Source organism: Malania oleifera, chromosome 1, assembly GCF_029873635.1.
Source record: "Malania oleifera isolate guangnan ecotype guangnan chromosome 1, ASM2987363v1, whole genome shotgun sequence".
Classification (NCBI taxonomy): Eukaryota; Viridiplantae; Streptophyta; class Magnoliopsida; order Santalales; family Ximeniaceae; genus Malania; species Malania oleifera.
Genome location: NC_080417.1, coordinates 133497522 through 133522162, shown reverse-complemented (window position 1 = coordinate 133522162; position 24641 = coordinate 133497522). Strand labels below are relative to the sequence as shown.

The following is a 24641-nucleotide window of genomic DNA, read 5'->3' as shown; positions in this document are numbered from 1 at the left end:
AGCACAAGCTTAATCCCTCTTTAATGTCACTAAAAAATCATAAAAAATCACAAAAAGTTGCATTTCTTATACCGTGCCCTGTGTACTCCTAAGAATGTGCCTCCTAAGTGTTTGATCAAATACCAAAGTAATCAAAAGATTAAATCTGGTTGATGACAGATCGACAGCTTTTAGGGCAAGTACCTTTTGGAAGTGTTACAATTGCACTATTCCACCCCCACCACCACCACCTACGCTTCCTGACACACACACACACACACACACACAACCATATGGAGCCTGTGGTCCTCATCCTCTCACGCCTTCCCTCTTCTCTTCCTTTTCCACTTTTTCTGCCTTTCCTTACAGCTTCCCTCCATTACTCCCCACTCCCACATCCCCTTCTGCACTCCTTCAGCTCTGCTCTCCTTCCTCTGACTCTCCGGCGATGGAGGGTCTTGAGGGAAACAGAACCTTGAGAGGGAAATCTAGGAAAAATACTGAACCTGTAATGGATCAGTTTGATGACGAGGAGGAGTATTATGATATGGAGGAGGAAGAGGAAGACGGCTGTGTCGGTGGGGGCGAATTGGGTTTTCTGGAGGATGAAAAATACAAGAAGATCAGAGCTGGGTCTGGCCCGAGAAGGTCTGCTGGCGGCGGCGGAGGCGGCGGTGGGGCTTCGCCGCCGCGCTGTCAGGCGGAGAAGTGCGCGGTAGATCTTGCGGGTGCGAAACGGTACCACAAGCGCCACAAGGTCTGCGACGTTCACGCGAAGGCGCCGGTGGTGATCGTCGCCGGTCTCCGACAGCGGTTCTGTCAGCAATGCAGCAGGTCTCGGTTTGAACCCTAACTGTTAATCTTCTTCTCTTTTTATGATTCTGTTTTCACTGTTTGATTTTTTTTTTTTTAAAACCCATATTATTCCCCTTGAAATTTTATGAATTCCATTATTATTTTCTATCAGTTTTCCATTTCTAGTCTTTGGAAGGAGCTTATGGTTGCAGAAATTTATGGATTTGAGCAATTCCCTTTGATGGTTCTTCTTCACTTGTCTGAAAAAAATGGGGGGATTGGATGTGCAGGTTCCATGAGTTATCGGAGTTCGACGAAGCAAAAAGGAGCTGCCGGAGGCGTTTGGCTGGACACAATGAGCGGCGCCGGAAGATCTCATCGGAATCTCAAGGAGAACGGAGCAGGGTTCAATCCCTCCCGGAGAATTCCACTTGCAAACATTTTCAGATCAGATAAGATCTAAAACAGTTTGCTCTCCAGCATGCATGCTCCCTCTCTTCTGTCATCCCCTGTTTGTTGTGATATATATATTCTTCTCTATGCCATGCTTTGTGTTGAAAATGTCTAAAACACTAAATCAAAGACCGAAAGTCACCCTATAATTGTGAGTAAGTGCTGTACATCTCAGATTATTGCTTGTAGTTGTGCTAGTGTGTATTAGTAGGCAGGCAGTAGCATGCAGAGTAGGTCTCTAGAATTTTGTGGGTTTATGGTGTTTTAGGGTTTTATCCATATGTGTACTTTTAAACCTCATGGTGATTATTCTGACTTGGTTCTAGCCCTACCGTGGACCAGCATTGTTTACTCTTTCCATCTTTGTACTCCATGTTCCTCTGTCCACTTAGTTATGTGCTTACCTTGTGAAGTCATGATTTCAGGTCTTGGATTTGAATTTATTATGTAAATTTGGATGAAACTTAATATAGTTTTATATTATATTTTAGTTAAACTCAGACAAATTTAAATCTAATCGTCTAACAACAGATTCCCAAATTCCCAAAATACTGAGCTAGAGTAGTAGTTCAAGATCAGGGCAAATGGGCGATGAACTTTTAAGCTTGTTCATGTTCTTACATCTCTTCAGTCATTATGAATCTACTTACTAATTCGATCATCAAAAGCATATGAATGTTATGATATGATCCAAATTATTTGCATTCTAATCCTCCACCCCCTCCAAAACCCAATAAAAGGGATAAAAAAGAAAGAAAAAAGATATAATAAATACTAGAAATTTCCATGAATCCCAACAAAACTTGTAAAATTGTTTGTCGGAAGACTTAACATTTTAACATTCAAAGTTAGGTAGGTATAGATTTTAACTTTTAATGAATATACTATTTGGCGTACGCGGACTATAAAAATTTGTAGAAACCTTAAAGAAGATAAGATGGATCGTTAGGTTCAATAAAAAAGTGGAAGGGAAAAGGTTTAGGGGTTTGAACAATCGATGCAAGGACAAAGATTAATTAATTAGGAATATGGTTTTTGCATTTGTTAATGGATTTTGATGATTGCTTTCCAGAGCAGTGTTGGAGTTTTTAAATATGCCGAGAGATTCTTCATTGTTTGTGTGAGGTTGATGATGGTCGTTATGCTCCTGATAAAATATTTCATTTTCATTGAAGAGTTTGCTTTATGACAAAAATCTCCTGTCTTACTGCCTTTCTCCCACTTTTTTCATAGAGCTTGCATGCCATGCTTCAAACCAGTTGTATTTATTTAATCTTGTCAACAAGTGATAGTGTTTGATTTGTCTTGGCATGTATTTTCAATTATTATCTTGTTTCTTTTCATTTAATATTCTATTCTTGTTCATTTAGTTTAACATTTTATCGATGTTTAATCCCCTTTGTGGTGAAAATTTTCTTGTTTGAAGTTACCATTCGGTATAGGGTTTATTGAGATAAATAATCATGGAATGGACTCGATCATGGAATGGGATATTAGTGAATTGCTAGCTTGTAGACCTAAGCTAGGTTGTTGAGACAAATTACTTTTGAGTAGATTTAGTAGCTTATGCGAAAAAATTATAGGGAACTTTGTTCTAGTACGTGGTCATGCACTCCGGTATTCAGGTCGTTGCCGTGTGACTTACTCTTTTAACTTTATCTAATCTATAAGGGTCCGTCTGAATCTGGGAAAAATAAAGGAAAGGAAAATAAAAAGGAAACTTGATTTTCATTATATTTTCCCTTTATATCAAATACTATCAAAAATAAAGTTTGTTCTCTAAGAAAAATTAAATATGAACGGAGCATAAAACTAACTTTTTATTGATTAATTTGATATAGTTTTATTTTCTTTTTCAACTTCTTTGATAACCAAACATGAATCAAATTCTTTTATCATTTTTTTCCTTTCGGGACCTAAAAGTTTGTTTCAACCAGGGTGTAGCTCAGTTGGTAGGGTGGGCTTGGGATTTCCTCACGAGGTGAGCCATTCAGTGCATCCCGGGTTCGATTCTTGCGACGGGCTCCTGAAATTTATCCTCTTCGTGGGCTGTGGGGTCGGCTGGCACGGGGCGCGGGATCAGTCGCAATCCGTAAAAACGGACGTGGACACCCAGAGTGTATCCAAAAAGAAAAAAGAAAAAAGAAAAAAAGAAAAAATAAAGGAGCTATCTTTTCATTTTCGACTTTTAATACAACTACAAGTCGATTTTGTTTGATAAAAGAGGAAAAACAAGAAATACATTTCTCATCATATATTTTCCTTGCATCAAATAATATTAAAATAAATTTCTTTTAATGACTAATTTTTTTTTTTATAAAAAATTAATATTAACAATGTAGAAAATTTAAATTTTATTCATTTCATATTTAATTCCCTTCACACGAAAAAGTGAATTCTTTTATGCATCTAAGTTTTACTTTTCAATTTTCCATACATATAGATATAATAGAAAATTTTAAAAATAGTTTAATATTTGTAATTTCAAAAAATGGAACAAAGCTACAAAAAGGGAAGTAGCGTTCACAATTGAATGGCCCAAGAATTTTTATTTTATTTTTCTTCCTTTTTGAAGGAAACAACTTACACAAACCTATCAACCACAAAATTCTCATGGGTAATTATAATTCCATTAAAGTTGAAACGTTGTACGAAAAGAATAATTTATATTTGTATGTATTTTAATTATAGTAAACGTGTTTGGTCGTTTTTTTAAGATGTCCTTGTATAGGCTACATCGTGTTTTGATATAAGATTTTAATTCTTCTCGAGGAATAACTTATCATTCCATAAAGCTAATGTCCAAAAACATGTGCGAAAAGGACCACTCTTTTGATGGTTCCACCTTAACTAGGTTTTTCGGGAAATTGCCTTACGATGCCTTCCCAATGGGTTCCAAAACTGTTCTTAAATGCCTTAAAGATTCGACTTCTAGAATAAACCGGACATTACCATAAAAAATTCCAACTCATATTCTAGAAAATATAAATTTTTTTTTATGAAACCTATGATTAGTTGTATAAATAAAAAAGTAGAATTAAAAATTTTCAATATATTTTTTCATCATGTTTGAAATGAGGTAAGAATTAAATGAATAAGAATGGGGGTGAAAAGTAATAATTTTATTTCAGTCCACTAATCATGTTTCCCAAGGAAGCGGGAGGGAGTTGATACGATGCCCCCATAAGAAGAATCTGCTTAGATTATTGGCTGCATGCGTGAAGGGGTTGAGATCATTTCTGGGGTAAGGGTTTGGTCATGGATTAGCATACGTGCAAATGAAAAATCTGAGAAGAGGGTAGAGGGAGGATAGGAGATTACAGATTCATTAATTTGCGATTAAGATAAGTCGGGAGGACCTCTACTAGTCTCATCTCATTGATTGAATGAGTGTTCTTGGGAGACTGATTGCGGAATGTCATTGTGTTCATCATATACCAGGTGAGACTTCTTGCAAGACTTCTCACAATGCAAAATGTCATCATGCTATTGTATTGATCTATTTTAGACTATACACTCGTACCCTAAAATGATATAACATCCACAGAGATCTGTAAAATACACTTGGCGGTACAACTATATCAATCAAAGTCTAATTGTGCGAATAAGATTACTCTGGTAAGTTTCATTAGGAGGGCATTCAGGCTTTTACCATTTGCTGTGTTTGAGAATTTGGATATAATAAGTGGAGGAAAAGAAAAGAAAAGAAAAATGCAGGTGGCTGAAGAAAAATGTCTCTTCTATATCATTAAACAAAAGCTTGAAACCTCAAGCAACCCACCTGGGTAGCTACCCCCTAAAACTGAGCGATGAGACAAATATGAAGAGACTTCTCTATATAATTGCACAAACAGTTATCAGGTTCATTTATACATCACTGGCAAAACCAGATTCCGAAAAACACAGTTTCTTCTTGAAAGGGTTTTAAGAAAAAAAATACAATAAGAAGGAAAGAAGGGACGAAGGGGAAAGGAAGGGATCAATGAAATCTTACAACGATACAGGAGATGTCATCACTACTTTTCCTAGAAAGTGCAGCCTCAGTAAGGTGCTTTGCGGCGCATTGAGCATCCTTTATTTCTCTAATTGAATCCGCTGCGTCCTGGTTTGACATTACCTGACAACAAATTCAAAATTGGAATATCTCAGAACATAGGATGCACAGTATGCAGTAAAGAATACACGAGCATCAACCTTTTAGGCGCCAAAATATTAGGAAAAAAAAAACATCAAAAAATTCACATTTCCAAAGAAACTAAGAAAGAAATAAAAAATATACTAAATTTATGGACAAAATTTTAATTTTACGCATCATTAATATTAATTTTTTTTTATTTTTTATTCATTTAACATAAATTTTTATTTTTAATAAAATTTAATATAAATTAAAAATACAATAAAAAATAATTTTTTTCCTTATTTTCCTTCTTTTTCCTTTCTCTAAACAAAATTCTTGACCCAAACGGACCCTTAAGCTCTGTTTGGAACTTGAAAAATACTAAAAAAAGAAAAATATCAAGGAATTCACATTTTTATTTTTGATTACTAAAAAAAATAAAAATAAAAATAAAAAATACATTAAATTTATGAACAATCTTTTGGTTCTATACTTCATTAATATTAGACTTTTTTCATATTTTTAATCATATTTGAGTTTCCTTTTCTTTTCCTTTCCTCTCCTATCCTTTCTCTAAGTAAAATTCTTGATCCAAACACACCCTCAAGAAAAAAGAAAGGCGAACCGAACCGTGGCGCCACAAAATCCAAATAGACAACAAGAAATGATGATTTCCAGACATGTACCAAACTAAAATATGGCTTCGCCAGAATACCATTTGTTCAACTTCAATCAAATTTATAGCTATAACATGAACTACAACAAAGCACTACGAAGCACAAGTATAATATTAAGAAAACCAACCTTCCATAATCCGTCACTCGCCAAGATAACAAACTCTGTATCATCATCTATCATCTCCACAGCCACATCTGGTTCTGAACTGAGGTGATCCTTTAAGCTCTTGTCACCAAATGCCCTTGCCACGGCCAACTGCCCATCGACGCGTGGAACATCCCCTAAAATCACAAGAAGTAATCACAAGACAGGCAAATGAGAGAAAAGAATATTATTACTATGTTGGGAGACCATTATAGGTGCGGCATCAATCTTAAGATTGACAGCTTGGGCAAAGCATCTTTAAAAACAGAAAGTTTAGTTGAAAAACTATGCAGTGGAAATTCTGATGTGCTTTGTTGACTAGTAGGAAAGTTAACAATAATCAAGGCAAATCAGCAAATGAATAACAGTGTGCTCAATTGAACGTAACCAAATGCACATTCTTAATAGAAATCAACTCCTATGGAAATAAACATGGTGTGAATCATTTGTTCTGAAATTCAAAAGCAATGTCATCTTTTAAAATGCAGGAATGTCTAATTTTTAAATGAAAATAGTACATGCATTATAATTCTAAGAGGAAATTGTATTCAAAACTCATTCCCTGCATTGAAAACCAGAACATGTTCATTTTAAATGCTAATCTAATGGACTAATATCATCCAGATGGATTACAGTTTGTACGTTGGAAATGTTCTCACCTGGAAAATTTGATACAAAACCACCTCTATCCTCAATGTTCTTCCGTTCTTTGCTTGGTTCATGGTCAATTGACAGTTGTTTGGCCACACCATTCTTGCAGATGACAGCCCGAGAATCACCAACATTGGCAACCACCAATTTCTGACAATTAATTAGTATTGCTGTAACTGCAGTTGAACCCCCTTTACCCAAATCAGCTCTTTTCTCCAAAATCTTGGTGTCAGTTATACCATATGCTCTCCTGATTGCATTCTCCGTTTCAGTCCAGAAGTCAGGCTACTTGCAGCAAGAGAAAAAAGAGTGGCAGTAAATTGACAACCAACATTCCCTCCCCAAAATAAGGAAAAGAAGACAACAAAGAAGACAGAAAGCCAAAAGCCATGTAAAAATCCTGAGGGAATTAGAATAGGATGAGACGGATAATATGCCCTACCTCCTTCAAAATATTATCAAACAGATGAGAGCGCAAATAATCTGGAACATCATGGCTCAAATGACCATCAAATATGGCAAACAGACCAAGCTCATTGTCATCAACCTGCTTAAATTGTGCAAAAACGTAATCTTCCATGGCATGTCTTGATCTTCCTTTCACCAGATGAAAGCCATGTGTAATGTGCTTTGACATCCTACTCTTCCCTTTTCCAGTGTCGGATGTAGATGAACACAACCCAACCTTCTCCTGCAATTAATATGCGTGTCACCATATACCATGCAAAGCCCATAGGAATATCAATATTAATACAAAGAACTTTGGACAAATTTTTTTTGAAAATTACTGGGAAAAAAAGAAGAAGCGGAGCAACACACTTGGCAAACAAAAATCAACTTCCATGCAGAGTGCAAATCTTATGCAAACTTTGCCTACAAATTCAGAAAATTTTCTAAATTCTTAGGTGGACAAGTTCCACAACTTCAGACAACTTTCATGCGTATGCTATCTCCAACTAAAAAGCAAGAAAAAGTGAATATATTTTTTTACAAAACTGATGAATATTCAAAAAATTAATACTTGTTGATTCTAGTTCCCCATTCAAGTTGAATTCTAGTTCAAGTTCTTGAACATATGCAGCGGAAGCATACAATCAATCACGAACAAACCAACAACCACTAATGCAAACACTCGATAATGAACTAGGTTCAAGAAGCAATCAAACAATAATAAGAAGAAGCAAAAAATGCAACTAGAACGCACACAATTTACGTGGTTCAACAATAGTCTACGTCCACAAGAGCAACACTTGGGTTTCCACTATGATCAATGTCAAAGCTTACATCTTTGGGTTGCAATAGTGTTTAAGTATGAACTCAATGCCTATAGAAGAGTTCTAGTAAACCTAAACTACATCTATAGTGATCCTCTGGAGGAAAATCCTCTAGATAACCCCAATCTACAAACCCTCGAATTCAAAATTCAAAATCTGCACTAATTGAAACAGTTGACTGTTTGGTGTTGAGAAATTAACCTCAGTGTACTGCCTGAAATCGTCGACAATTTGGCCTAATCAGTCAACGATGTGGCCTCAATGTTGCAGACTCCTCTCATGCAATTGTCCTTCGCTTCATGTAACTTTATACGATACATGTGATATGCCCAAAATATGAACCACATCCCCAACAATCTCCAACTTGACGAATATTCACCACCTTAGAAATCTGAAAGCATACTGTTGCTCCACCTGAGCCTGTAGATCGGCACCCGCCTCCCCTCTAACACCTGGAGACGTAAACCAAGTCCAAGCCACGCTTGAACTTGACTTTGGTAACAAGAACTCCACCTAACTAAACACCCAACTCCTTGAAAGATACTTTCCACAATACTACCTTGGCAGCCTTAGCCTCTGCCAAGAATTCTAATCCAGTTGTAACCAGAGCACCCTGAGACTGTACTCTGGACTTCCAACAATTAGGCCTTCCCACAATGTACCCCGTTGTAAGCCTCCCATCTTCCAAGCCCCTTGTGTAGTCTCCATTTGCGAACCTCATAATCGAAGAAACCCTCTGTTACCCACCGAAGTATACAATTGCACTAGCGTAGAAAACCTTTGACACGACCTGAACATCACTGTTTGTCTTCAAGTACTGAGCGGTAGACTGTTTACTTAGATTCGCCAACAGTGTATTGGTAAAAGGTTTAACATCAACCATGCTAAACTTCACCAACATCTGATCCCTAAAACCACCTCGAAATAACCACAATCTCCATGTAGTTTTGTCCATAAAGTCGCCCTAAGATGACACTAATCTCCCTGCAGCTACAAAGTCACCTTGAGATAATCCCAATCTCCCTGTAACTTTACTCTTGCAAATCTCCAACCCAAGAATAATCTTGGCAGTACTCGACACCTTCATGTCAATTTCTATTCTCAACAGTGTCTCCGACTGATTTACCTCAGTCAGAACCTTTCTAGTAATATGCATGTCACTCACATAAAACAACAAAATACCTACCCACCTACAGCCTATCTCCCTCTCCCTCTCTGTGAGCACTACCAACCCCCTCATCCGATTCTTATACAATACCTCCATCTCCTCCACCATGACACCTATCTACCTGCCCTTCTCCTGACTGTGCATTGCCCCCTGAAAGGCAGTAGGATATTTCTTGGTAGTAATGGTTGCATAAGACGTTAGATCACACCTGGGTGGTAGTCTGATAGCGCTGCTGAGCCCTTTGTGATCCTACCGAACTCCCGAGCTCAAACTCCATGCATCATGACCAATGTTATCTCTATCCTGAGTCTAAAACTCCACCTGCATCACAATCTCTTTTCTGCTCCAGTTTATCCTGTGATACTGCAAGTCTCCTAAGTTAGAACTCCCAGCACTCCTGCCCTGAGTCTCCAACTTCACTTGCACAACAAGCTCATTGCTACTACTGCAGCTTTCTGGCACCTGTTTCTCTTCATATACCTGAGTACGCTGTCCCATGACTTTAACACCTAAAACCATGACTCCACCAATCGTTACTCTGTTTGCCGTTGGATCACCTAGTTTGAACCCATCTTTCTTATATACTAGAAAGATGCACCGTCTAGACATAACACCAAGCCAGATCCCACCTCACTAGAAACATGCATAACTGGACCTCCAAAGTCTACCGCATAACCAATCCAAGCCTCTCGTGCAACTCTCCCATCTAGTGATCCCTTTGGCGATCGATTAACCGAGAAACACGTCATACTCGCTGACTTCACCGAGAAGTCTCTTGCAAGCCCTGCATATACCATGCCCTGCTCACAAAACTCCTTGAACATCCTTCTTCCTCCTGGACTAAATTTTATTAGCACTCAGCCCACTCCAGGATTTTCCTCTCCTACGATCTTGATTACCCTTCGCCACGAGCCCTTCACCATGTGAACCCTCATCGCTGGCCTTTTTCCTGTGATGGAACCCTAGTAATGCACTCGTGATGTCCTCCAACTCCAGGGTTTCTTTCCCCCAAGTCAATGTCGTAACCAGATTCTCATATGTAGGTGATGTAGGTAGGAAATTTAGCAGCATCAACGCTTTGTCCTCCTCCTCGAACTTCACATCAACTCACCCAAGATCACTAGTGATCTGATTAAAGGTGTTGATGTGCTGAGTCAAGTCTGAACCCTTCGCCATCTTAAGTCCATAAAGCTTTTGCTTAAGATACAACTTGCTCGAAATCGACTTGGATATTTATCAATGCTCCAGTTTCAGCCAAACTGCCTCCACTGAGTCCTCTACCATGACGTGATACAACACGTCATCGACTAGACATAACTTGATCGTAGAAACCACCTTTGCTTCAAACTCCTTCCAACTTGCGTCATTCATGTCGTCCGGCTTCTTTTCGTATAACGCCTTCACCATCCGTTGTTGCACTAGTAGATCTTTCACCATTCGTTGTCAAAGCCAAAAAATTACCAGTTCTGTCGAACTTAATCGAATAGACCCCAGCCATTGTAGAACCAATAGCTTTGAAACCACTTGTTGATTCTAGTTTCCTGTTCAAGTTGAATTATAGTTCAAGTTCCTAGTTCCCATCCAACTTGAACACATGTAGCAGAAGCATACAATCAATCATGAATGAACCAACAACTACTAATGCAAACACTCGATAATGAACTATGCTCAAGAAACAATCAAATAATAATAAAAAGAAGCAAAAAACACAACTAGAGCGCACAAGATTTACGTGGTTCAACAATAGCCTACGTCCACGAGAGCAACACTTGAGTTTCCACTATGATCAATGTCAAAGCTTACATCTTTGGATTACAATAATGTTTAGGTATGAACTCAATGCCTATAGAAGAGTTCTAGTAAATCTAAACTACATCTATAGGGATCCCTCGGAGGAAAATCCTCCACATAACCCCAATCTACAAGCCCTTGAATTCAAAATTCGTAATATGTGCCAACTGAAACAGCCAACTGTTTAGGTCAAACAGTCGACTGTTTGGTGTTGAGAAATTAACCTCTGCGTATTGCCTGAAACTTTTGATGATTTGGTCCAATCTGTCGAATGTAGAGACCCGAAGAATTATAATAATTAAATAATAAAAGAAAAGCGAGAAAAGAAAAATTTTAAAAAGGGACTAACAGGGTCTCGTCGAAGAACGCGGGACACTCGTCGACATGGACATGTATCTCGTTGAAGAGAACTTACCGAGAGAGGTTTAGCAGAGCCTGAAGTTCGTCGACGAACGATTTGCCCTCTACAAACTCCACTCATGCAATTATCCCTCGCTTCACATAGCTTTCTCCGATACATGTAATCCGCCCATAATATAAGCCACATCCCCAACAAAAAACCAACCTTCAAATCTTTAAAACACAGCCAAAAAAAACTACTTTATCAGTCTTGCCCCTTCTCATTAATGACCATACTTTTCCAAGAGTGGAGAATAGTTCACTGAAGGTAGTAGACGGCCTACTCCCACTAACCCCCCGAGGGTAGAACTAGCACAGGGCCGACCTAACCTTAAGGCAGTTAACGTGCTTGCTATTTTTGGGGCCCCCAATTTATTTATTTTTTTAATGTAATAATGTTAACATTATTTATGATGCTCTATTCCCATACAATGACTTTCCCACTATCAAATAAATAAAATTGTATTTTAAAATATAAAGAAAATGCAATTTAATTCTTTCTTTTTCAAGAAAATTTTGGGGCTCCCAATTTTTTTTAATGTAATAATGATAACATTATTTATGATGCTCTCTTCCCATACATTGACTTTCCCATTATCAAGTAAATGAAATATAGGTTGAATATAAAACTCTAACTAGTGATTTTACATCTCAAAAAGTTACAAAAATTAATTTTAAATAAAAATAAAAATTAAACAAAATATTAAGTGTCCCTAATTAAATCATTTGCCTAAGGCCCTGAACTAGCATAGAGAAGGAAGAGGGAATAGAAGACAACCACAGAAAAGGCAGTAAAAGGGCTCTTCAGATAGGTTTAGAATTGTGTTAAATTCATCAACACAGTTGGATTTGTCCAATTCACGGAGTGAATCCATCGACTCAGAAAAGATTTAGTTGTTTCTCAATTATCCAAAGATTCAAATCAATTGCTGTACAATCAATATGAATTGCCTCAAATAGTATGATCCTAAATTACTAGGATTTAAACTTTAGTTTCCAGGATTCTGTAGTGATGCCAGTGGTGGAGCAGCAAGTGCAAAGCACCATGTGTTGGAAATCTTGGTGTTGCTATTTAAAAAATTGGCATTGTTTGGCAGCAGCATCATCGGCGGTGATGATGCAGATTGTAGCATTATTGAGATGGAGAAGAAAGAGGTGTCAATAGTGGAGCCTTAAATGATGCAGCAGTACTGCAACAATGGCTGGCACTGGTGATGGCACTGCAAGTGGGAAGATGGTTGTTAGCATCATATGGTTTGTTGGAAGTGAGAGGGCAGTGAAAACAGTTATTATGGAGGTGACAGTGATGCCATGGCATGAGACAGCAGTGGAAAGGCACCATAGGAGGTGGTAGAGGTACCAATATCTCAACAATGGCATGTAAAGATGGACGACAATAAGTGCAGAACAATGTTGGAGTTGGCAAAGGATTCTAACTAAAGACAAATAACAGAGAGTTATATAGTTCCCACCTTATGACTTATAAATTCCAATAGTTCAAGGATTCGAACAAAAAACCTGTTATCAAATGAGAAATCTGATTGATAAGGCGATTACAGCGAGAAATCTTCAATAAATCCCAAAATTTCACAATCCAATTATTCGATTGCCACAAGAAAAGAAATTAGAAGGACAGAAAACCTAAGGGATTACTCGATACCATTCTATTTTCTGTTTTTGCTGCAACACAATGAAGAAACGTGCAGGAGCATAATGTTGTCTATGACTGTATATTGCTAGATTTCCCATTATTAAACTGTAGTGAAAAAAACTGAAAAATCAAATTTTGTGACCTTTTATTGCTGTGAGAGGCAAAATTATTTTGTGGATTAAGTTATTTTGTGCACAATCTTTCACTGCAAAAAATAAAATAAAATAAATTGCAATGTAAATATAAAGCTAAATAAAAATAAAAAATTTCCTTGAATTTTTAATTTTTTAAATAAAAAATGTCATAAAAAATCATTTTCGCCATTTATCAACTTTCATATAGATTAGTATTATGCTTGAAGCACTAAAAAGAGCGTGCAAGAATATAACAATTAAGTAACCTAATTATTCTAATTTTTATTCTTTATTAAGATATTTTCTGATTGGGATCGTTTAGGCTTTTTATTATTCTAATCAATTTTTTTTTTTTAAATAAAATTGTTATCTGGGTAAAGGGTGGCCAAAAAACAAGTGTTTAATACGTTGCCAGTTTCGGGATTTCAAGTTTCTGCGATTGATCTTTATTTTTTGTTTCTAATTTCGTGTTCATAACTTCTGAAAGCAACACCAAACAACCCATAAATGAATCATTATGAATTCACCTAAATCAAACCTTTGGAAACATCACCACCAAGAATCCAACATCCAGATCTACATCTGATTCAATATACACACGTTAAACTGTTATATGCAAAAACTTCAATTCCATCAGATCGCACAAACAGCAAAGCAAGTGAATGATTAGCCGCAGGCAGCAATCTAAACCGAAAACTAAAACCCACTTTCAAAAATCAATAAACCATGAACAGATCCCAAAAGTGACACCGACCCGGAATACCCAAAACGGAGCTAGAGACAGAAAAGCATTAAACACCAACAAATGAGGGGAAAATTAAAGAAATGATATCCGTCCATACCTTCATCTTGTGGAGAATTTCCCTTCCGGCCATGGATCCTTAATCAATTGATTTCTTGATATATATGCAAACGCAGCCACCGACAGAGGGACAAGCAAACAGAGATTGCACAGAGAGCGAGAGCGAGGAAGAAAGGAGAGAGAGACGAGTGTGGGAAGAAGTAGCTGACGAGCTTTTCGCCCACTGTGCAGGCGTCATGCCCGCCGCGTTCTTTGTGTGGGCCGAGACGCGTTCGCATCGCTGCCTCGGGTTTGGTTTATGCGTTGGGCGGGTATTGGGCCCCATGCGGCCCGGCCTCATTGAATTTGCCAGTTAAGGCTTGACTTTGACCAAGCCCAGCTTGATTTGGTTTGATCAAAATTAATTTCGGGTTGGATTTGACCCAAAGATTAATTTAGGGTTGCAAATGAGTCACCATATTCCCGAATTACTCAATTGCGTAATGATTTATTTGAGATTGTTCTTTAAGATAAATAGGTCAAAAAGTCAGGCGTAAGTTTAAAGTTCGAAAACTAAATATATCAAATTTGAACTTGATGATACTCGGTTCACCAAGTTCCCGAGCTAACATGTTTAAAATAATTTGCTAGTTGGATTGTTTAAAAATTAGCATAATATACTTGTTTATTAGGCTTATGTGTTAAGCAATAAAGTTACTATATGATTTTTTTTTTTATTTTACTTTTGATTCGTTAAGGGTAAGTTTGCTCCTCTTTTTTGCACTAACTTCTTCTTTTTAAATGCAAAAGTTGAGTTTAATGTGTTTCGTAATCAGTTTATGGACATAATATAACTCATTTTAAATAATTGACACTATTGAAAATATATATAATTTTAAAAATTATTTTCTATCTAGTTATTACTAATCCGATATTTTTATACATTTATCTTTTAAAATATTTTCATAGCATATGATAATAAAACCCAAATCAAAATATTACACATCTATTATAAATGAATTAAATCAATCTCTTTTGTTTATAATAATGAACAATTTTTAGGTTTAATTGTAAAGCTTATTTATAGACAATAAAATTTTGAATAAGATAATACTTTTTCCTCGTTTAATTTATTTTTAAGCTCAATTAACAAACGAATTAGACATGAACAAGTCTAAGGTTAGCTTTGTAAAGGTCTCTTGAGCACATTATACGGGCCTGGGGGCATTGGCTCATCTAAGCTTTTGGCCCATGACATTCAATGTTGTTGGGCTTCAGCCCAAGCTTGACTTTCAAGATCAAATCCCTTCTCTCTCTCTCTCTCTCTCTTAAAGTCTAACACCATTAATCTTTTCTTTCTTAAACTTCACCTTAAATAAGTTCAATTTGATCGAGCCTTTTGTGTTACTCAAGATTCTTTTAATTTGTGACTATAACGTATCGAACCAACTTGAAAAAGACATGGCATTCACGTAAAGAAAAAGAATTTTTTTTTTTTAACCTAATCTTGTTTTTATGTCCTTGTTAGTTCACGTCATAGGTATTAGAGGTACTGAACATAATGAGCGCTTTATAACACATTATATCTACAATTCTATCTTGTGATTATTCTGGAATACGCAAGGTGAGAGAATTGACTTATGAACACATGTCCGATTACAAAGAAAAATAAATAAATAAAGATTGAGTTTTTAGTGTATATAAATTGTATTGAAAGATTTTAGATGGAATTACCTTCGAGTCTTGGAAGTATGTTTTCGCACGTAAAAACTAACAAATAGGACTCAATTTTTAGGCAAATTTGCAATTTAGTCACTTTAGACATTTTTATGTCATTTAGGGATTTTTTATTTTTTATTTTTTTAGGTTAAAAATCCGTTTGGTCCGATAATATAATATAGACACCCACTTTATATGAAATTTGTCGACTTAGATGATAACGACATTAAGCATTGTAGACAAATTTTTACATGCTAATTTTCTTGAAAAAAACGTATTTTTTAGTATCTTGCGAATTGGCATGACATTAATAATAGCAAGAATTTCTCAAATAATATTTTTGATTTTAACATAATTAATTAGTGGGGTATTATTTTATTTTATTTTTTTTAAAAATAGTAGTGTTCTTACAAAGATAAAAGCTAAAAATGTTCTTTAACCCTACATAATGCCTCTAACAATTCTTGGAGGTCTTTGAAACCCTAGAATCCATATGTAATTATGATTTGTTCTCTTTTGTTTATGGCCACTAAAATGTATTTAGATTAATATATAAAGCCATGTCAATTGTCAAGGTTGGCTTTGACATGGGTTGTACCACTATTCATTTTATTGAGTTGAATTTTGGCCATGGCTTTCACCTTGTGGGGTAATTGATCACCTCTAACATGGTTGCACAGCCTAGGATCAAAACCCTTTTTTTCAAAGTCTGGCTTCATTAATTTTTTGAAATTAAACTCATGATAAATTTTTCGATTTTAATAAGAGTTGTTCATATTTTACTTAAGGCTCTTTGCATAATAGAAAATAATTAAAAGTGATTGTTTTTACCTAATCTTGTGTGTATGTATTTAATTCGCTTTATCATAAACATTAAAGATGTTATACATGGAGTGTTTCAGAATACACCTTATACATGTTATCCTATGATGATTCTATAATTTTAGGAGCAAGAGATTTGACTTGAAAATGTATGTATCAAATTATAGAAAAGTAAAGAGCTTTTTACGACATAAATTTTAGTGGGAGACTAGAATGAGGATTAAACTCTAATTTGATCCTAAAATTATGTTTTTAAGCATAAAAATGGATTAAAAAGGGAAGAAAATTTAATTTTAACTCATCCTATGTTAAACACACTTTGATTTATTAAACTTCACCAAGTTAAATACAACGATTTTGGCTGAAATTTGGTTAATTATTGTCGAACTATTTTGACCTATTAGACTCACGGTTTATCTTATATAAATATATAAAGAAAAAGGCATACTAAACCATCCTTATATGGTTAGGATCTCCTTAATTAGTACAAGTCCAATATAGGAATGATGACATATACAGAAGAACAGATTTTGATCAATCTTAAATTTAGGTTTGATTTTTTTTACACAAATAGAAACTATTGTTGCCAAAAATTGGCTAGAGAACATGGACCGCTCTCTGACCATGGCCATCTGCAAAGAATCAAACAAGAAAGACTTGGGGGACTGAAGGTGTACTCCGAGAGATTACTCGAATACCCAAGTTAAGAAGTGTGGGAGGATAAGATTATTGCGATAGTAAGAATATAAGAGAATGAGCTGTGTTAGAATTGGTGTATTCCCAAGAGGGGGGAGGTGAATTGGAATTTTAAACTTTTCTCCTTGGTTAATTCAGAAATCAATATGATTTAACAACTTAGGGTCTTTCAATACAATCTCAAATGCGCAAGTAGATATAATGTATAGAAACTTAAATCATGCGCATCATTCATACCATAACATACACGTGTGGTAAATATAGAGTGCGGAAATAAAAAAAAACACACGATATGTTATCGGGGTTCGACCAACTGTGCCTACGTCCCCGCCTCTAGCTCGCAAGCCCGAGAATTCCACTAAAGGCTCACTCAAGGGTGGAGCGGCACCGGTTACAACCAAGTCAATTAGCACAAGGTTGACCTCAACCTTAACAACCTGGTCAATTAATGGGGCAGACCTCAACCTACACGCCTTAACAGGATGACGCACCTAACTTTCCTAATCGGGTCTAAGCTAATACGGGACTATTTCACATGGTTAGTCTCCCTTTTCAGGCTCGTGCTTGGAAATACAACAGTATTTGCAATCAAATAATATCAGTACAGTGATTATGCTTTTCGTGCAAAGCAGATGTGTACCTAGATGCGCTCAGTCACATACACCACAAGATGATTTAATATGTAAGCTCAGCGTGGTCTAATATTTCAACTCTCAAATGTATTTTCTATCAGTGTAATGAGTGCGTGAGAGTATCAACAATCAATTTTTGTATCACAAGATATTCAATCAACAGATTCACACAAAGATGTCAAGCAAGTTTCAAATGTATCAGTCTAAGGGATATATCAATCACGTAAATAGTATATGACGTATATGCTCGGTTTGCAAAAGATATATAGTCTTGTATTCAGCAAATGATATGCAAATAGATATTGCAACAAAGATCTATGTTACAAACACAAATATCTTCTCACAGATATATCAATATAAATCACACAAGATATTTGAGTACGTTTTGAAAATGATTTTGCAACCCAAAAACAAATACAAGTTTCTTAAGATATTGCAATGAATATGCAATACTCAGAAGTTTTATAAGAGTCTTCTTAGGAGAGACTTATTAACAAAGTCCCCTAAGAACACTTAGGTTTAGCTCCCGTAAAAAATCGAATCAATTTAATCAGAATGGGAGAGTAAACTTTTCTAATCAAACACTCAATCAACTTACAGAGAGTTTGAGCAATAAGAGAAGATAAGTATGAGTGGTTAGGGCTTAGATATGAGTATTATAGGTTTTGGGAATTTCAGAGAATCTCTCCTAATCAAAGTGGCTAATCCCCTCTAATTTTTCCAAATAAAGGGGTATATATAGACACCCCATGAATTATGACCGTTGGGGACAAGTCTGGTATTATTAGAAAAGATTAATGACCTTTTAATTATTTTAACACTGTTTTAAAAAATTAACCATGGTAAAAATTTAGGGCAACCCGAGAGACCCGGTCGACCAGAACCATTTCGGTTGACCGAAGTTCATATGGCTCGGTCGACCAAGACATTTTTAAACTTGGGACTTGGTCGACCGTAAGTGCATATTCGAGGTGATTTTTCAATTTTATCGAGGTTCGGTAGACCAGGACATTTTGAATTGGGCGATTCGATCGACCATACAGTTGGGATTTCTCCTGAGGACCCTCGGTCGACTAGACAGTTGCAATGCATTTTGGGCTCGGTCGACCAGGTGGTCAAATTGTTGACCTTAGGAGGTTTCGGTCGACCGGTGGATTTGAACTACAATGGTTCAGTCGATCGGGACATGGTCAACCGTTGACCAGGACCTGGGTTCGGTCGACCAGGGTACAAATGAATTATATGGTTCGGTCGACTGGGCTGAGGTCAAATTGTTGACCTAGGACGGATTCGGTTGACCAGGGCAAAATGAACTGCCTTGGCCGTCGACTGAAAGTGCACAAAGTATGTATTTCGGTCCTGTTTTGAATCACAAACAGCTTAATCAAGTGCTTAACATTTATGAGTGCAAATGTAAGTGTCTTAGGGTCATTTCTGGGTCCTTTTGAAGACACCGCAAAAATCCGGTGTTAGTCGACCTTCGATCGACTGAAGGGTGTTCCCTAAGGTCTTTCTAAGGTCATTTCCATTTTGAGCTTACGTATTTTAACCATGTATGTGAGGTGTGTGTGCTTATTAGAAACCAAAGACCCTAATTAACTATTACAGACCAATTATGCAAATGAGATATATATTACAGTCATAAATATAAATTGGTCTTCAATCTTCACTTGCTTTACGTGCATCTTGATCTTCACAAGTTAAGTTCCTGTACAAAGCCTCAAAACACCCATTAGACACAATGAGTATTTGTCATAATCAAAACCGGGCATGACCTATAACGTCAACAAGCTGCCTTACCTTCCCTTAAAATGCCTCTATTAAATTCACTATTTATGGGTTAATAATTTTGAAGGAAGGAGGTTTCAATTTAATTTAAGGGTATTTATATTGGGGACTAGTGGTGGTTCCATGATTTTGATCTCTTATTAATATATCTTATTAATTTTGGCTATATGAGTTGCCTCCCTTTTACTCTTGAGTTTTTACTCTTATCCAACTTGAGAGTAATTTGGGATGACCTTTGTAGGCAGTTGTGGCTTCATTTTAACCATTTGGATTACTTGTACTCATTTCGAGATTTTTAGCTTATATGGCTCAATTTGAGGCTTTTAAAAAAAAAAAAAAATTATGGGTTAACTTAGTCTAAGTTGTGTTTGGAAGGTTTGGCCCACTCTGATCCATTTGAGGTGAAATCGGCTCATTCGAGCTGTTTTGAAAAGAAATCGACTCATCAGAGCCGTTTGAAGAGAAATGGCTTATCCAATTTGTTTGAAGACCTAAGCCTTTTGTAGGGCAACTGGCTTATCCAAGCCGTTTGAAGGAGAGCTAGCTAATTCAAGCCTTTTTGTCTATGTGATGGCTCAATTCAAGCTGTTTAAGGTGCATATCATTCCTTTCGATCAGATTCCTGTTGTTTTATCGGTCTAATTCAATCTGAATTGCCCTTTTCTGGCTTACAAGATAATTTTGGCCCAACTCAAGTTTGGCAAACCCTCCCCAATGGCCACGTAGTTTACTTTTCCGTATAGTAGCTTCTCCCTGAGCATGTTATTTCATTTTGCTGAACATATCATTTTACTTGTTGAGGAGCTTTCTTCAAGCATGGAGTTTGTTATTTGTGGCTCTTATACTTCTGTTTTTATAAGCAAAGAAGGAAGGAGGAAAAACATGAAGGGAGTGGGGGGGGGGGGGAGTACAGTAGGACTCGTTGACAAAGGGCCTATGTTTATCGACGAGGGTACAACAGAGGTTCGTCGACGAAGGCTCTGAAGCTCGTCGATAAATAATTACCGAGAGTAGGAAATTTCAAACTTTTGGCATCGTCGACGAGAGCCCTGCATTCATCGATGAAGGTTCTTCTTCATCTCGTCGACAAAGCCCCTGTGTTCATCGACGAGGGGCGCTTAGGTTGTGGCAGTTTTCTGAAATTTTGAATTTTTGAATGTTGGGTGGTTGGGCAAACGGGGGGAAACCTCTGAGGAAACTCTATATATGTCATCTAGGCATATTTTGAGAGAGAGTGTGATCATTATTGAAGTGTATTGTGTACATTGTGATTTTTATAGTGAAATTTGTGTGCCTTTTGCTTCCGTGGATGTAGGCTTTGCCGAATCACGTAAATCTTTGTGTTTCTGTGCTTATTGATTGTATTATTTATTTCTTGTTGTTTATTTCATTGTGCAATTTCATTATACGACCCATATCACAACAAATTGGTATTAGAGCGATTGTTGTTACGCATTGAGATTGTCTTTTGCAAGATTTGACGTAATCAAATTTTATGGAACCGAAAACTTTAGTTTATGATAGAGGAGAGTGAAGGACATTCTTGTGCAACAAGGAATGACTAAGGCTTTGCTTGATACTCAACCGGAAGGAATGGATGAGGCAAAATGACTAGATTTGAAAGCAAAGGCAGCATCCACAATACGCTGTTTAGCCGATGAAGTTCTTTATCGGCTGATGGAGGAGGATTCTCTAGCGGCTATCTGGTGAAAGTTAGAAAGTTGGTACATGTCTAAATCCCTCAATAACAAACTTTTTCTTAAGCAACGTTCATATTGGCTTAAGATGGTAGAAGGATCTAGTCTAGATCAACACATCAATGCATTTAATCAAATCATAAGTGATCTTATAAGAGTTGATGTGAAGTTTGATGAGGATGATAAGACTTTGATGCTATTAAATTCTTTGCCCTCAACTTGTACCTATGTAAATCTTGTGACCACTCTTACGTTGGAAAAAAGAAATTCTTGATCTAGAAGAGGTAACAAGTTCTTTGTTAAATTTTCATCAAAGGTTGAAAATATGTAATGATGGAGAAGGAATTATGGTAAATGGTAGTAATGAGCGAGGCAAAGGAAAATTTTGAAATGGGTTTAATCAGAAATCCCGAAATTAATCGAAGAAGAAGAAGGAAATACAGTGTTATAAATGTAGTAAAAATGGGCATGTGAAACTGGAGTGTTCGGATTGGAAGAAGAGAAATGCTAATAAGCACGAGGGGATTTCTAAATTTGTGAATGTTGTTCAAGAAGAGGATTCAGCGGGTGATGTTCTATTAGTTTCAAGGAGTCGGATAATCTAACAAACTCTTGGATACTTGACTCGACATGTTCTTATCACATGATTCCAAATAAGGAGTGGTTCAACACTTACAAGTTAGTAAATTCTGGATTAGTTCTTATGGGTAATGATGCTTCTTGCAAGATCATTGGTATAGGAAATGTAAGGATAAAAATGTTTGATGGTGCTGTAAGAACATTGTGTAATGTAAGACATATACCTAAGTTAAGAAAGAGTTTAATATCTTTTGGCACTTTGGATTGTAATAGTTTTAATTACAAGTCCAAATGTGGAATCTTGATGGTATGGAAAGGTCATCTAACTATAATGAAAGGGCAGAAACTGGATGGAAATATTTACACGTTGCAAGAAACTACCATTATAGGTGGAGTTGTAGCCGTGGAAGTTGAATTAGATGAGACCGTCTAGTGACATATGTGTTTTGGGCATATGAGAGAACATGACATGAAAGAACTACACAAAAGAAAATTGTTGAGAGGTTTGAAAATGTGTCAGTTGGAATTTTGTAGGTTTTGTGTTCTTAGAAAACAAAATAGGGCATAATTTAGATCAGCTACTCACAAGACAAAAGGAATTCTTGACTATGTATATTCAGATTGGGGCCCAGTAAGAGTTGCATAAAAGGATATACATATGTACTATGTGGGTTTTATTGATGATTACTCATGGATGATTTGGGTTTACTTCATGCGTCACAAATCTAGTACGTTTGCCAAGTTTAAGATTTGGAAGGCTAAAGTGGAAAACTTGACAGGGAGGAGAATCGAATACTTAAGGTCGGATAATGAGATCGAGTACGCTGATTCTCGGTTTATAGAGTTTTGTGCGGAGTAGGACATTAAGAGACATTTTACAGTTTGTCAGACACCTTAATAGAATGGTGTGACAGAACGGATGAACCGGACTCTTGCTTATAGGACTCGGTGTCTTAGATTGAATGCAGGGCTACCGAAGAATTCTAGGCCGAGGTAGTTAGTATGACTTGTTTTTAGGTTAACCAATCACCAAGGGCATCACTAGCAGGTAAAGTGGCAGAAGAGGTTTGGACGGGAAATGCAGTAGACTACTTCGAATTGGAAGTATTCGGGTGTCCAACCTATGTTCACATGTCTAATGAGGATAGGTCTAAGCTTGACTCGAATTTTCGTCATTGCATCTTCTTGGGATGTCCAGAGGGTGTGAAAGGGTATAAGTTGTGGGACCTAGTGGCAAACAAGGTGGTGATCAGTAGGGATGTAGTCTTTGATGAGAAGGCTATAGTGAAGCGTACTCAAGAATGTGATGAATAGAAATAGGAACCAGAAAGCTAGGGCAGTGATGAACATATCGTGCAGGTGGAGTTGGAAGCTCAGGGCAACAGAAATGATCATGGTCCCGTGGTTGCAGGGAGCTCTAGCTTGGAAAGCCAGCAAGTCGACGATATTTTGTTAAGAAGATCTAGACGCACTATTTGGCTTCTGCCAAGGTATGGGTTTGAAAAGTTAGCGTCTTATGCTTTTTTTACTAGTTGCAATGATCCAACTACATTTCAGTAGACAGTGCACGGTCAGGAGAAAGATAAATGGATGAAAGTAATGATTAAGGAAATGGAGTCACTATGTAAAAATAAAAATTGTGAGTTGGTGGAGCTTCTAGATGGAAATAGACCGATTGGGTGCAAATGGGTGTACAAGAAGAAGAAGGCAATATCAAAAAAGAAAGGTGAGAAATTTAAGGCATGGTTGGTGGCAAAAGGATACTCACAGTAGAAGGGGATAGATTATGAAGAGATCTTTTCTCTAGTGGTCCGACACACTTCTATCAGTGTTGTGTTAGGGTTGGTAGCTCATTTCAATCTTCATTTGGAACAAATGGACGTGGAGACAACATTTCTTCACGGTGACTTAGAAGAACAAATTTACATGGTACAACCGGAGGGATTCATTGAACTAGGAAAAAAAAATTTATTTGCAGCTTGAAGAAATCTCTTTATGGGTTGAAACAATCTCCATGGCAATGGTATAAACGGTTTGATTCGTACATGATGAAGATTGGGTACAAACAGTGTGAGTATGACTGCTGCGTATATGTGAACAAACTTGATGATGAATCACTTGTTTTCTTGTTATTGTATGTCGATGATATGTTGATAGCTGCAAGAGATTTAACTGAGGTGAATCACTTAAAGGACCCATTGTATAAGGAATTTGATATGACAAATCTTGGTTCAGCCAAGAAAATACTTGGGATGGAGATTCACTAAGACAGGACTGTAGAGAGATTATAGTTATCTTAGAGTGGTTATGTGTAGAAGGTGTTGGAGAGGTTTAGCATGGCTGATGCAAGACTGGTGAGTACACCTCTAACGAATCATTTTAAGTTGTCTATTGCAGATTGCCTAAGCTCGAATGAGGAAATCTAAGACATGTCAAAGGTCCCCTATGCTAGTGTCATGGCGAGTTTAATGTATGCCATGATATGTACAAGACCAGATTTAGCTCATGCAGTGAGCGTGGTGAGCAAGTTCCTCTCTAATCTAGGAAGGCAGCATTGGGAAGCTGTAAAATAGATACTCAGATACTTGCGGGGTACACCGGGATATGACATCATGTTCGGCAAGCAATAGGGTTGGCCTTTAGTTATGAGGTTTTTTGGTGTAGATTATGCTGGAGATATGGATGACAGAAAG

At 36.9% G+C, this 24641-nt stretch overlaps 2 protein-coding genes across 5 annotated transcripts; one reads left to right on the top strand and one right to left on the bottom strand.

The window, feature by feature from the left end:
• Positions 1 to 203: 203 nt before the first annotated feature.
• LOC131152164 (squamosa promoter-binding protein 1-like) lies at positions 204 to 1556 on the top strand. Its single transcript, XM_058103869.1, has 2 exons — positions 204 to 813; positions 1065 to 1556. The coding sequence occupies exons 1-2, from the start codon at positions 428 to 430 to the stop codon at positions 1228 to 1230; spliced, it is 552 nt and encodes a 183-aa protein (XP_057959852.1). The 5' UTR covers positions 204 to 427; the 3' UTR covers positions 1231 to 1556.
• Positions 1557 to 5037: 3481 nt separating this feature from the next.
• Positions 5038 to 14306, bottom strand: LOC131152153 (probable protein phosphatase 2C 39). Of its 4 annotated transcripts, none has more exons than XM_058103857.1 (6): positions 14077 to 14293; positions 13773 to 13816; positions 7260 to 7508; positions 6826 to 7102; positions 6149 to 6303; positions 5038 to 5344 (listed from the first exon to the last, which is right to left on the bottom strand). In XM_058103857.1, the coding sequence occupies exons 2-6, from the start codon at positions 13782 to 13784 to the stop codon at positions 5207 to 5209; spliced, it is 831 nt and encodes a 276-aa protein (XP_057959840.1). In that variant the 5' UTR covers positions 13785 to 13816; positions 14077 to 14293; the 3' UTR covers positions 5038 to 5206. The 4 variants fall into 4 exon arrangements, with proteins under 4 accessions (XP_057959840.1, XP_057959822.1, XP_057959829.1 ...); XM_058103839.1 differs by lacking the exon at positions 14077 to 14293 and adding an exon at positions 11466 to 11623 and having other exon boundaries at positions 13773 to 13813; XM_058103846.1 differs by lacking the exon at positions 13773 to 13816 and having other exon boundaries at positions 14077 to 14306.
• Between the last annotated feature and the right edge of the window lie 10335 nt (positions 14307 to 24641).